This window comes from Dermacentor variabilis, chromosome 6 (assembly GCF_050947875.1).
Source record: "Dermacentor variabilis isolate Ectoservices chromosome 6, ASM5094787v1, whole genome shotgun sequence".
Classification (NCBI taxonomy): domain Eukaryota; kingdom Metazoa; phylum Arthropoda; class Arachnida; order Ixodida; family Ixodidae; genus Dermacentor; species Dermacentor variabilis.
The window spans coordinates 41,753,884-41,767,608 of NC_134573.1; the positions used below are offsets into that span (position 1 = coordinate 41,753,884).

The window sequence follows — 13,725 nt, forward strand, 5'->3', positions numbered from 1 at the left end:
CATGGCAGCTTCCGCTTTTCCGGTGAGTAATGACAGAAGGTACGTAAATTTCTGATTTTTGTTCAAGTCGGTTCTTTCGTGTACAGCTGTTTCAAATTGCCGCCAAAATCTTTGCCATTTTATTTTATCGCCGTCAAACTTCATTATTTCTAGCTTTGGTAGCTTCACTGTTGCTTGCTGCGATTGTCTAGGTTCGTCATTAAAGTTTGGGTGCTCCCTCGCTGTTTCCTGTATTTCTTGTCGAGAAAGGCACGCGTTGATGCTGTGCAAAGCACTTATTATTTTTAACTCGTACTCACTGGTTATCGCAAATTCCGAGTCAGCTTTTTCGGGAGTTATGAACTGTTCCATCTGCTTGTCTGCTTTCTTTAGCGAGTCTGCAATACCTCTAATCTGGCTGGCTATCAGCGACATCGCTGCAGGATCCTGATTTTCCTCTAGTTTCTTTTCAGCATCGCTCACTAAGTTGGTCATTTGTGTCCTAAGCGTTTTTAGCTTTTCAAAATCACTTTTCTGTTCATCTTAACTGAGGAAACTGCTGGTCGCTTAGATTCTAGCGGCGAGACGTCATGTGAGTCTTGGTCTCCCTCTTTGTCCGTGCCGCTCCTCGCTGTAGATGTCTCGTCTCGCTGCCCTTAGTTCCCTTGTGGGTCTCCTTTTCGTCCGTCTTCTGTGGCCAGTCCGTCGTTCTGGTAGTCCGTGGCCAGTCGGAAGAGGAGTAGCCACTATCCTGGTCACGGCACGATGTCCCAGAAACGAGACGACACAGCTGCGTTCGATGCGTACGGTATCAAGATTCTTCTATATTTTTTTAACTTTTTTTTAGCGCGCGCGTCTTTTGAGTCCGCCGTCTTCTTCTTTCTCGTCTTGTCAGCTCCCATCAGTTTCAACAGGGGGCCATAATTTTCCCTGTTATAAAATCTAGCAACTTGGATACAACAAACGATACACCAAGAACAGACAATGAAACTTCGTCTAACACCGAAATAACCAGTAAATTTCAAGAAAGAACAAAGCCAGGGAAAAGGTGCAGAATTTTTGAAAAATAAAAAAAACTAAAAACTTCTCAACTCTAACTATATTTTCTTTCTGGCTGCGGCCTGAAGAGTGCTGGCTGTTTATTTGCCTCTTAAGGGCCGAGTATAGTTTCCAATTTCGTTTTATAGTTTTAAGGGGTGGTGGGGACGACTGCTTTTAGGCACTGGATGCGTTTGCTTCTTCGCTGTAATCGCGTTAAGTAAAATCATGATAACGCTCGGCCGCCTCCGCAACATTAAGAAACTTTATTACCCTCAAGTATTGGAACCCACAGTATTGCCGTTGTGATACGGCCGTTCTACTTCCGCTACCCAACTTTGCTGCATAGCGAAAAGAAAAGTTGCATTATAACCTTGCCCTCCTGATTCGTAAAATGACGTTGATAGTTCCCATTATAGGTAGCCTCAGAAAAAGTTGCCAGAAAACTGAGGACGTTACAATGGCAATGTCAGTCGTCATAAGGAATAGACGAAAAACCTTTTAAAAAGACACTGCGTTAGCCTGATTTGCGCTGCACTTCGCGTCGTTAGTAGATAAATGTTTACCTCCGCAACCGTAACATTGCAGTCAGAAATAAAAACAATTATCAGTATAAGACAAAAAGCGCGAATAGATATTGTAAATTGCTGTTTAGCATTCGTGAAGTTTTGTTGCTCGATGCCGCAAGTGAAGTACATCTTATTGCATACCGAAAAAAACAGTTCAATATCCTCTTCGATAAATAAAGTTGGTTGTCTCTCTGTCTATCCTCTTCGATGTACCATACAGCAGCAGAACCAGACCAAAATTAATGAGCCTGACGCGTTTGTCAAGCAGGGTCTTCAACATTGCTTGATGTCATCATGTCAACCGCTTCAGAGGGCCCCCTGTGTGCGTACTGTATAAGGTATGTAACTATACAAGGTGCGCTATAGAGTAAGCTCTCTCTTGTCTGCATGCCGATGCAAGTTGATGAGGCTTGGGAATCACTCTTGTGCTATGGCACGGCTGAATCAGTGGCTGGAAATGCTAGCAGGTGGTTTAACAAGGAACAATGGTGCCGTTTTGCTGAAGAGCCCGAGTTCCGGGCCTAAGCTTACGCATTGGTGTCACATCTCTAGAATATATTATCTCAGATATGGCAAAGAGCGCAAACATGGGACAGACTAGAGATAAAGACAACACGGCAGTTGGATGGATGCAAAACTTCAATAACGTCCTGAGGTTGTCTACACATGTTGTCAACTCTGCCGCTGTTGCCACTCGAGTCTGCTTCCCTGTGTTTCCATATCCTGTTCCCATGGCAACTGTAGGCGCCCGTTGCTCATACAATGAAGCTGTTAGCTCAGATGAAATGTCTGTGTCATGTGGCGAATGTAAGCGGCTCTTCCACATTGGGACATGTGCTGTGTTATCAGATAAACAATATAAGAAAAATCTGAATCGGTTAAACGAAAGTGGACTTGCTCTCCATGCAGAGTTGCAGGAAAGGATAGTGAAGATTCAAGCGGGAAGTCTTCAGCTGATTAACTAGCTGATATGAGGTCGCTTTTACCGAACTTAAGTCAACAGTTGGATGAGTTGTTGCCGCTCAAAGAGACTGCGCCAACCATTGAGCGGTCGGTACAACTAATGTCTGGTAAGTATGACGAGATGTTGGCACGATTGGCCGCGCAACAAAACGACACGAAAGAAATCCGGAAAAAAAGCTTGAATACCTTGAACAAAGCTCTCACGCTAGTGACGATGCGACAAAGTTAGAGGCGGATCTAAATGAGCTGGAATGGAGAAACCGCAGGTTAAACCTAGAAATTCACGGTGTTAGTGTAGCTGACAATGAAAATTTGCTTGAGAAAGTGAATTCTCTTGCCACATTGATTGAGGTCCCTGTACTTAGTGAAACCGATGTCACTGCCATTCACCGCCTTCCATGCATAGCCGGCCGCATTTCTGGTATAATTGCGAGGTATCTCAGGCAATCTGTTCGAGACCAGTGGCTGGACAGCCGCTCAAAGCTGAGGGAAAAGAAATCCAAGGTGTTCTTTCAGGAAAACATGACCAGTTACAACCGGCAACTGCTTCGAGAGGCTAAAAACTGGGCGAAAGTGAATGGGTACAAATTCGCGTAGCACAGGAATGGAAAGAGCTCGCTGCGAAAGACTGAGGGCGACTCTGTGTTCGTAGTGCGTCACTGATCAGACATTCCTTCCTGAGCCTTCTCTCTTGTGAGCGTACTGAAGTTGATCTTCCCACCTAAAGATGGCTACTGATAGTCCCTTTCTTCCGCATAAGGTAGGTAATCTTGTCTCAAATCAACATGCTGGTTCATTGAAGTGTCTTCACCTTAATGTTTGTTCGCTCTATAAGAAAGAAACAGATATCGATGACTTTATCAATGGTGTTCATTTTAACGCGACAGCGTTAAGGAGCTCGTGTCGCAGAAAAGCCGGTGTCGTTGGTGTCGGTGTCGGCGGCGTTGGCCGTGAGCGATAAATCCCAGCAGGCACTTCATGAATAAAAAACAACTTGCAAGATGGGCTGGGTGGGAATCGAACCAGGGTCTCCGGATTGTGAGACGGAGACGGTACCACTGAGCCACGAGTTTTTTTTTCTTTATTACCGACATGGCAACAAGGCTACAAAACAAGACATTTTAACAGTACACAACGGTCACGACAAAATCTCTGCCATTGGTTGGCAGTCACAGGGCTAAAAGCGCTTGAAATTCGCTAGCTCAGTCATCACACTGAGCCATGTTGGTTTTTCTTTTTGCAAATTATACATTTCCTTAATATGACAAATGCTTTCAATGAAGTATTCTCTAACAGGCCGGGCATTGACATCGGCATGTCTCACGGCCATTCTAGTTTTCCATAAGCTATGTAAGGACATGAGCATGAACATGTCATAGGGTACTTTGTCTTCATTTAGAGTAGGCAAGAAACGAATCCCATATGGTGTGATCGGCAAGTCCTTCTTTAGTGTTCTCTGTAAGATGTCCCAATGGAACACAGCATCCCAGCAGTCAAGAAAAATGTGTTCTACTGTTTCGGGTATCCGGCATAGTAAACAGTTGACGCTCCAAGGCACGGAAAGGCCTTTTTCATCTAGCCACGGTTTCACAGGTAAAGTATTGGTGTGGAGCTGGAAAAAGAAGGACTTTACCGACGGGCGCACTGGCATTCGTTTTACTCTTTTTAGTACATCCTTTTCAGGTCCAATGCAGAACATCGAGCGATACAATGGCACCGGCAACATAGTGTCTACTAGGTCCTTATATAAGCGCTTTCGTGTTACCCTACTTAAGTATTCCATGGAAAACCAAACCTTTAACAGCTGAAAAGCCAAGACTACCTCTTTTAGGAAACCACGCGCTCTGCCTTGACTGCACCGATGTGACGATACAATAAACTCAGGTATAGCTTCGCTCAGCCTTGTTTGAAACACAGTTACTAAAAATGAGTCATTTTGGTCCCGCAAGAAAACAAACCTCGACACAATCTGCCTAATGAACAAATGTGCCAGACCTAATCCTCCATTTTTAACCGAACGAAAGAGATTAGTGCGACTGGTGCGCTCCCAGGTTGAACCCCACACAAACACTGCGAGCACTCTGTGTAAACGTTGTATGTTAGCCCTTGACATGCACAACGCTAGGAGCACGTAAGAAATTTTAGCGACGGCAAACAGGTTGCACACTGTCGCACGAGCAAACATAGAGAAATTGCGGCCTCTCCATTTAAGTGTACCTTCACGAACCCTTTCAGTTTCGGCATTCCAGTAATCAACGGCGTCACGGTAGTGCTCAAGCGGCACCCCTAGGTACTTTGCCGGCGTGACTGTCAAGCGGATATTTGCAAACGTACTCGGATGGTCTTCCCAGTTGCCGATCCATACCCCTAGGGATTTATCAAAGTTAATAGCACTGCCTGTCATTCTGCAGTATGATAAAGCCTCTGCGACCGCGACTTCGATGCTTTCTTTATCCCGACAAAACAACGCGATGTCATCCGCGTATGCCAGCACTTTCACTTCCGCGGACTGCACTCTGAAACCCGATATTCTATGGTCATTCTTGATTTTCCTACAAAGCGGCTCTAGGTAAATTGCGAATAAAAGAGACGACAAACCACACCCCTGGCGCACAGATGACCGGACGCTAAAGGTTTGGGTAATCTCCTTGTTTATAATGAGGCAGGTGGTACAGTCTTGATAGCACATCTTTACCCAATCTAAGATCAAATCCCCTACCTTGATGTGTTCTAGAATACTGAAAAGAACTTTATGGGCCACACGGTCCAAAGCATTCGGCATATCTAACTGTAACATGGCGGAGTGTTCACTTAGGTCGTTACAGTATTCTAAAATGCTTCTGGCAATATGAATGTTTGTGTAGATAGACCTTCCTTTAATGCCGCATGTTTGATGCGACCCTACTATTCTGGTCACCACTCCCTGTAATCGCTTTCCGAGCACTTTTGTAAATATCTTATAGTCTACATTCATTAGTGATATCGGCCGGTAAGCGTCGACAGCTAACAATTTATCTGGGTCCTCTGATTTCGGTATCAGAACTACGTGCGATGTCCGAAAAGAAGGAGGAACCTGTTTTTGCGCATAGGCCTCCTTAAACAACCGTAACAGGATTTCACTGACATCACTCTTGAAGGCTTTATAAAAGGCCGCTCCGAGTCCATCAGGTCCCGGAGACTTGCCTACAACTAAATCATCTATGGCTCCTTCCACTTCGGTGATGCTCAGAGGCCACTCCAGACGTTTTTGAATGTCTTCCTCTAATTGCGGCATGTTTGACAAAAAGTCCGTCTTGAATTCTTCTGTGACGTCTTTAACAGTCCCGAATAATTTGCTATAATGATCAAGAAACGCCTCTTCAATTTTTTAAGGTTGGCTCGTGATCTCGTTCTCGTATTGAATCATTCTGATTTCATTTTGCTTCGCGTATGCCTTTTCGTCAGATAAGGCTCGTTTAGTCGGTGTCTCACCTAGCCAAACCCTTTCAGCTCGTGCCCTTATAACTGCTCCTTTGAACTTCTCTTCTTCGATAAGCTCAAGGTGGCTTTTCAGTTCTTTTATTTCTTCTGTTCGGCTCCCGGGTCTCTCGATTTCCACGGTGTACAAAAAATCAAGCTCACGTTGCAGTTCATTTTCTTTTTTCCTTTTAAGAAATTTTTGTTTAGTGGCTTCTTCTATAGCACTGATCTTGACTCCTTGTTTAAAGTTCTCCCATAATTCTAGCACGTTGCCATCTTCGGCTTCGATCAAATTATCTAACTGTTGCTTCACGCTTTCACAAAAGGATTCGTTCATTAACAGCCCATCGTTGAACCTCCACAACTTCCAGTTAAACTTCGATTTTCTTTCTTTGGAACCTACACTAAAAGTTACAAGGCTGTGATCGCTGAACGAGACGGGTTTCACACTATAGCTGCCACACATCGGAACAAGCTCCAGTGCGACATACCCTCTCTCTAGCCTTGCATGACTTTGCCCTTGAAAATGTGTGAACACAGGCGTGCCGGTAGTACACAGGAAATTACCGACGTCATCCAGATTAGATTCTTGCACTAGTGTGTTTAAAAGTAAAGCACTTTTGTCACGCACTGGAAGGTTTTTCACTCGATCGGCCGCGTAACATACACAATTAAAATCTCCTAGCAATACGACTCTCCTGTCGCACTGTAAATGCTGATTTACTCTCTCAAAGAAAGGCACACGCTCACTTTCAGTGCGCGTGTGCGCCAACCTACACGCAAAAAGGAAAAATCCACAGAAACCAGTCTTCCACTTTCACAAGAAAAGACCCCTTCTCTAATTCCCAGGTTGTTTCTAATGAAGATAGCGCACCCCGCGGAAGTGCCAACAGCATGTGATACACAAACATTGTATCTATTGCGAAACTGCAGCACCATGCGATCCGTTTGTTCCTCACTTTCTATCTTTGTCTCCCGCACCGCTGCTATATCAACATCTGTTTCTAAGAAAAGCCGGCTAAGCTGGTATTGCCGCTTTTTGGCACAAAGACCGCGGACATTTATAGTAGCAAAACGAAGTGCAGTGTTTTGAGCCATTGTTATGTTTTTTGAAGAACAAACGAACCGCATGGTACCCACCTCATGCGTCTGGGGCCAAAGCTGCCTTCGCCTTTTGCACAAACCTTCCGCAGTTGCCATGGCAGCCTTAGGAAAGCACAGTTGATGTCCCTGTCATGGCGTTACATCGTCCCTTGAGTTTGGCTTGGTCACTGCGTAGACTAGAAGAGACACCGTGAAGCACACGCTCTCGCGGCTACGTCGGCGGCGTCTCCGCTGCCCTCCGGTCCGGAGGTATGTTCGGACGCGGCCTCAGCGTTGACCGCCGAATGATCGCCGCCTTTGGCGGCGGTCCTTCCGAGATCTTTGCAGCCAGGGCCTCATGCTCGTCCAGCGTAGCGTCGTGGCCGCGCTTGGAGACTGAGGCTCCGCTTGTTCCCTCGCTTGCTTCCATGAGTGCTGGCACCTCAGGTGACTTCGACGGCGTTGAGGCATCCTGCACTTTGATGACGCCGGTGGCGTCGCCAGCTGCGTCGGTCAGCTTTCGGCTTTCCATGTTAACACTTTCGTCTTGGGGCATGTCGGGCGGGGTTAACGTTGTCGCATCAAGTTCCTCGAGCTTCGACAATGCTTCGCTTGCGGCTTCTTCAGCGTCAGCCTCGTCCATGACGAGTTCCGCAGTGTCTTTTCCACCAACCGGCCCCGCAACACTCGCGTACGTCTTCACGCACTGAGATTCTTCGTGTCCAAAACGACGGCAGTGCGTGCAGCGAGGAACTCGGCATTCTCGTCTGATATGGCCCTTACTGTGACACCGCAGGCACAGTGGCGCTCTTCCGGGCGCGACTAGAAGGGCCATGTCGCCGGCTACGCGAAGCTGGTGTGGAAGGTCATCAACCTTAATGCCCTTATGGAGCTTGAGGCGCACGAGGCGTGTCGTCGACCCCTTGTCTTGGATACCATGAACTCTCCACTTTCCCTTCGAGACCTCGGTCACCTATCCGAATGGAGCAAGCGCTACACGCACATCATCGTCAGCCACATTGAAAAGAAGCCAGTGAAGCTTCAGACGCACGTCCTGGTTTGCCGGATCAATAACCAAACAACGTTGGCCCTTCACCTTCATTTCGCCGCATGCCAAAGCTTTCTTTATCCCTTCCGTGCTCTTGAAAGTCAAAGCCCATACGTGGCTCATCTGATATGCCCCCAACGCTACCACTTCGGGGAGCAAACCAAGACGCGCCAACGTGTCCCGGAAATGTTCGACTCGGTAAGGCCTCGACCGGACATCCGCGTGCAAAAATAAAGTATTCAAAACACTACGACCTGATGGCCGAGTAGGCAAAACCACTTCATATCCCTCGGTATCCATTGTGTCGATCCTGTCACCGCGGCCGCTGTTAGCCGCAACCACCACTCCTTGGGAGCCCATGAAACGCACGTCCTTCCACTTCGGTAGCCAAGACGCGTCGGAACCACGAGTTCGATGCTTCAAAGCGGTACAAAAGCGCCTCTAGCGAACGCGGTGTTGCCTTAGAAACGAGCTGTTTCTAAGGCTCAGGCGTGCGTCGCTTCCTCAGGCGCACATTTCGTTGTCGCGCCGAACGCTGCGTTGCTCGACGCTCACCGCGTCCGATGCGGGGCGCATAGTCGCTGCGCCGTAGCCCATTGTCTTACACCCCTTGGCGGGTCGACGGGAACGCTGTCGCGTTCCACTCTTGAAGGCGAAGCTTATGCGTCCTCCAATTTTTTTGTTTGATGCTGTAATGCCCAGTGAAACTTGATACAGAGATGGTCGTGACGTGCCTAAGTTTAGACATTATCAATCGTTTTGTGTGAACCGAACAAACCGCCGTGGTGGTGGTGTTTTGCTGTTGTTCAAAGAACATGTAAGTTGGGAATTTCTTCCCGACTTTTCTGTTTGCTGCGAAGATATTCAAATCGTGACAGTTCGTGCGAATGAGTACAAACTAAATTCTCGGGTTTTACGTGTCGAAACCACTTTCTGATTATGAGGCACGCCGTAGTGGAGGACTCCGGAAATTTCGACCACCTGGGGTTCTTTAACGTGCACCTAAATCTAAGCACGCGGGTGTTTTCGCATTTCGCCCCCATCGAAATGCGGCCGCCGTGGCCGGGATTCGATCCCGCGACCGCGTGCTCAGCAGCCTAACAACATAGCCACTGAGGAACCACGGCGGGTGCGAATGAGTACATATTTTCTGTTTGCTACAGGCCTCCAAATGGAAATGTTCTTCAGTTCCTCTCTTTTTATGAAGAGCTGCTGTCTTTTACTGCAGAAAATACCCATTACTTGGCGTCAGCTTGTAATTTTAATATGGACATTCTGACCACTTCTATACCACAAAAGACTATGTTAAATATTTTAGCTTCAAATGGATAAGGAAATTTAATCCGTACGCCAACAAGGATTACATCCGAAAGTGAAACATTGTTGGACTTGCTCATTACAAATACTGACACTGAAAATGCTACTGCCGGGGTGATGTCACACGATCTTAGTGATCACCTTCCAGTATTTCTTTTTATAAGAAAACACAACTTTAGAAAGAACTGGAAGCATGAGTATATCCTATGTCAAAGTATTACTCAAACACGTCTAGATAGCTTCAAATACGAATTTCTACAGTGCGACCTTAAACAAATTTTAGAAATAGATAACGTTGAAATCGCGTATGGCAAGCTTCTTGATGAAGTCTCTAGAATATATAAGAACCATTTTCCGGAAAAAAAGCTCAGGCTCGGTAAAAAATTACGGAAGCCGTGGATAACCCCCGAATTGCTAAAATGAATTAATTATAAAAGTGCGCTCTATCACAAGTTCGTCAAGACTAAGGATCAAAGTATATTAAAGGAATACAAGTAGTATAGAAACAAGCTAAATAAGGAACTAAGATTGCACAGGATGTCCAATTTTCATGCAGAATTCGAGGGTTGTTTAAACAAACCTGATACCTTATGGAAAAAGTTAAATGATGTCTTAAATCCTCGAAAATCAGCTCCGCGAATAAAAACTCTAATACTTGGTGGAAACGAAGTATCGGGAAGTGCTCTTGCAAATGTTTTTGATGATTATCTTGTAAACTTTTCTGGTGGTAGTGCGTCGTGTGATATTAGTGAATTCATGCCAAACTGAAATTCATCTTCACTCTTTCTTCAACCTTTTACTGAGCACTAGGTGACATCAGTTTTCCTTTCACTAAACATAGCTCAAGTTGCGATGCAGAAGGCAAGCAGGTTCGCCCTATCAAGTATGTGGTTGATATCATTTCCCTGTACATTACCTATATTTTTAACTTTTATTTGTCAAGCGCTATTTTTCCTAAACGAATGCAAATAGCCAGAGTGTCGGTATTGTTCAAGAAAGGCGACGTTAATGATACTAAAAAACAGACTCATTTCTATATCACCTGTTTTTTCGAAGGTTCTAGAAAAACTAATACTAATGCAGGTTTCGAAGTTTTTTGACAAGCGCGGCCTAATTTCTCCAGCCCAGTTTGAATTTTGAAAACGAAGGTCAACAGAATTAGCACTACTCCATCAAAAAGAACTTATTTTATCGCGATTTGAAATTAAGAACATTGTCCTTGGTATATATATTGATTTTACTAAAGCATATGATTGCATCCTTCACTCGGTTCTACATGATAAGCTTGAAATCTACAGTACTCGAGGGCACTGTCGAAGCCTTACAAAATCTTATCTTGATAATCGCTATCAATACGTTGAAATAAACAATAGCCGCTCAAATTTGAAACATATCACCAGAGGTGTTCCTCAGGGTAGTTTTCTTGGCCCGTTCCTGTTTATCGTATATATCAATGACTTAGTAAATATCTATAAAGATGCGAAATACGTAATGTACGCAGCCGATGCCAGTATATTTTTTTCATCACCTGACTCTAGTAGCCTTGAGAATAAAACTAACAGTGCTCTGAAAATTCTTCAAGTATGGTCAAAACAAAACTGTCTACAAATAAATATAAACAAAACAAAAGCAATATTTTTTAGGCCGAAATCTAAGCAAATAATCACTTCCATCAACCTTGTTTATGACGATGTAAACATAGAAATTGTAGATAGCTTTAAAATACTCGGAGTTATTTTCACACAATATATGCTTTTGGACATGCACATAGAATAGATATTGGGCAAATTATCTCGTGTAGTTGGCATGATGGTGCGGTTGAGACCTCTTTTACCTTGCAGAATCAAGGTTCTTGTTTATAACACCCTATTTTTTGTACAATTTATTACTGTCTGCTCGTGCGGGGTACCGCATCACGTACGAATCTAGAAATTATATATATACTTCAGAAAAAAATTTTGCGAGCACTATTTAACCTGCCTTACAATGCCCACACATCAGACTTATTTCCGAAAGCAAATATAATACCCGTGTTTAACCTTTATAGTTACAAGTTAACTCAAGCTTTGAAACGGGAGGCAAAAGCGAACTTAAATTTTCTTCATGAGTTATCTAATCTCACCAGGAATACACATTCATACATGACAAGGTGTACGGAACAGTGGAAAGTAGTTACTCCGCGTGCTAATTATTCTACACAAAAGATATCATACACACTACCAACACTTTTAAATTTGTTTTTGAAATCAAGACTTGATACTTTTATAACTGATGTACGAGCTTTGCGTGAACGTGTTGTCACTCAATCTTTCTTAAATAATTGAAGAGCGTTCTTTAGGTAATTTCAGTTTTTGCGTTTATTTTTTGTGCATATTTCAGAAGTAGTCAATTGCTATGTATATATATATCTCCTGTTCAATCGCTGTTTGCGTTGTAAAGGAGGCTGCAAGCTCTAGCCAAGTCACTTGCCTCTGAAGCGACTTTTACCCGCAGTCTCCTCTATCACTGATGTAAATAAAGAAGTTATTATTAGGTACGCGACTCAGCACGCTGCGGGCCGCTCCCATGTTGGTACAGTCAGGCCATGCCCGACCGCCGCATCGTGGGCCCTCTGGACAGCCCATAGTTGCGCCCCGGCATCGGGGCTCTTGATAGCGGAGAGCCACTTGTGTTGTACTTGTTTTCTAATATTCGCGCTGTCACCCCCCCCCCTTCCCGCATTAGGGCATGGCACCGACAATCGCTGTTTACAATCGTTTTGGCATTTTGTGTATCAAGCTCAATTTCTAGCTCAAGGTTGGCGTCGTCCACCACAGGGGCAAAAGCCGAACGAAGACAATACGGTTGAATTTTGTGCGCGTCATTGTTTTCGTTTTGTTTTGTCTTCTCGGCGTTGTACATTGACATTAAACACATATTTTAAAGACGTTCATATTTCGTCCTTCTGGTGTTCTACACTGCTGCCATTTGTCAAGTTTGGCGATCTACGAGCCCAGACCGAAGGCAGTCGTGTGAGTTTTCTCTCAGGAATTGTCGAGGAAAACAATGTAATGTGTACAGGAATTTGTAGGTCCTCCTGTATCTATCGTCCCTATTGATCTAGTGTGCCACAAATGTGCTCCTGGCGCAAAGTGGCACGTACCACCGAAAGCCAGAGTCAATTGGTTGTCGCTAAGGTGTGATGCTGCACTAGTAAAAGAAAACCCGCCGTGGTTGCTCAGGGGCTATGGTGTTGGACTGCTGAGCATGAGATCGCGGGATCGAATCCCGGCCACGGCGGCCGCATTTCGGTAGGGGCTAAATGCAAAAACACCCGTGTATTTAGGTTTAGGTGGACGTTAAAACGCCCCATTGGGTCGAAATTTCCGCAGTCCTCCGCTACGGCGTGCCACAAGATTAGAAAGTGGTTTTGGAACGTTAAACGCCATAATTTAATTTCTTTAGTAAAATAAAAATAAGAGACGCCCTATCGAAAAGTCAACGACCGGACAGCAGGACCGACAGGACGCACATTGTCGTCGTCAGCTATGCACGACCACCGTGTCATCTCAACGGAGAGCTGCAAATCAGGTAGACGTCAAGGGGGCTTCTGCCGGCTGATGCCATATTTTTCTTATTGGAGATAACAATACCACAGTCACTCGAGGTGGGAGTGTCATCGGTGCTGTCGTTGTCGCCACAGAACTGTGCCACAGTAATGAGTGGTTCATGCGGTGTTCGTTGGTAGTCACGTCATCTGCTGGAGGTGCGAGGGCCAGTATGCGAGGGTGAGCCGAGAAAGCTGCTGGCCTGAAATTTGAGGGTGAAGTGACTCACTCCGCGCTCTCTCACGGAAGGGGAAAGAAAGTGGGAGAGTGTGTTTCTTCTCGCATGGATATGAATACGAGGGTTTGTTCGCGTAGCTGAGCGCATACGTGACTCGAGCCGTACGTTTGAAGTCATGTACTGTGGTTGCCAAAGCGTAAGACAATCGCACAGTCAAGCCAAGCAAAAATAAAAAAGACACTTAGGCAGAATGCATGGTTCACGTCCGCCAATTTAATGAATGAATGAAGTATGGAGTTTTAATTGAGAAAACCACAATATCACTACGAGTCACGCTGTAGTGGGGGACTCAAGGCTCATTTTGACCACCAGGGGATCATTAATGCACCCCTTGTACACGGGACACGGACGTTTCTGCCTTTCACGCCCATGGAAATGCGGCCGCCGCAGCTGGGATTTAATCCCGTGACGTCGTGCTTCGCAGCGCAAAGCCCTAGCCCTTAA

At 45.3% G+C, this 13,725-nt stretch overlaps 1 protein-coding gene and 1 pseudogene across 1 annotated transcript; both read right to left on the reverse strand.

Moving 5' to 3' along the window:
- Window positions 1–3,614: 3,614 nt before the first annotated feature.
- Window positions 3,615–4,881, reverse strand: LOC142584136 (uncharacterized). Its single transcript, XM_075694308.1, has one exon. It carries the CDS (start codon window positions 4,732–4,734, stop codon window positions 3,727–3,729), a length of 1,008 nt encoding a protein of 335 aa, XP_075550423.1. The 5' UTR covers window positions 4,735–4,881; the 3' UTR covers window positions 3,615–3,726.
- A 2,116-nt stretch (window positions 4,882–6,997) lies between these two features.
- On the reverse strand, window positions 6,998–8,499 carry LOC142584137 (uncharacterized; annotated as a pseudogene).
- Window positions 8,500–13,725: the final 5,226 nt, after the last annotated feature.

Excerpts from the sequence above, each read along its gene's own strand:
- LOC142584136 (XM_075694308.1), bottom strand. The coding sequence starts at position 4,734 with ATGTTTGCTCGTGCGACAGTGTGCAACCTGTTTGCCGTCGCTAAAATT.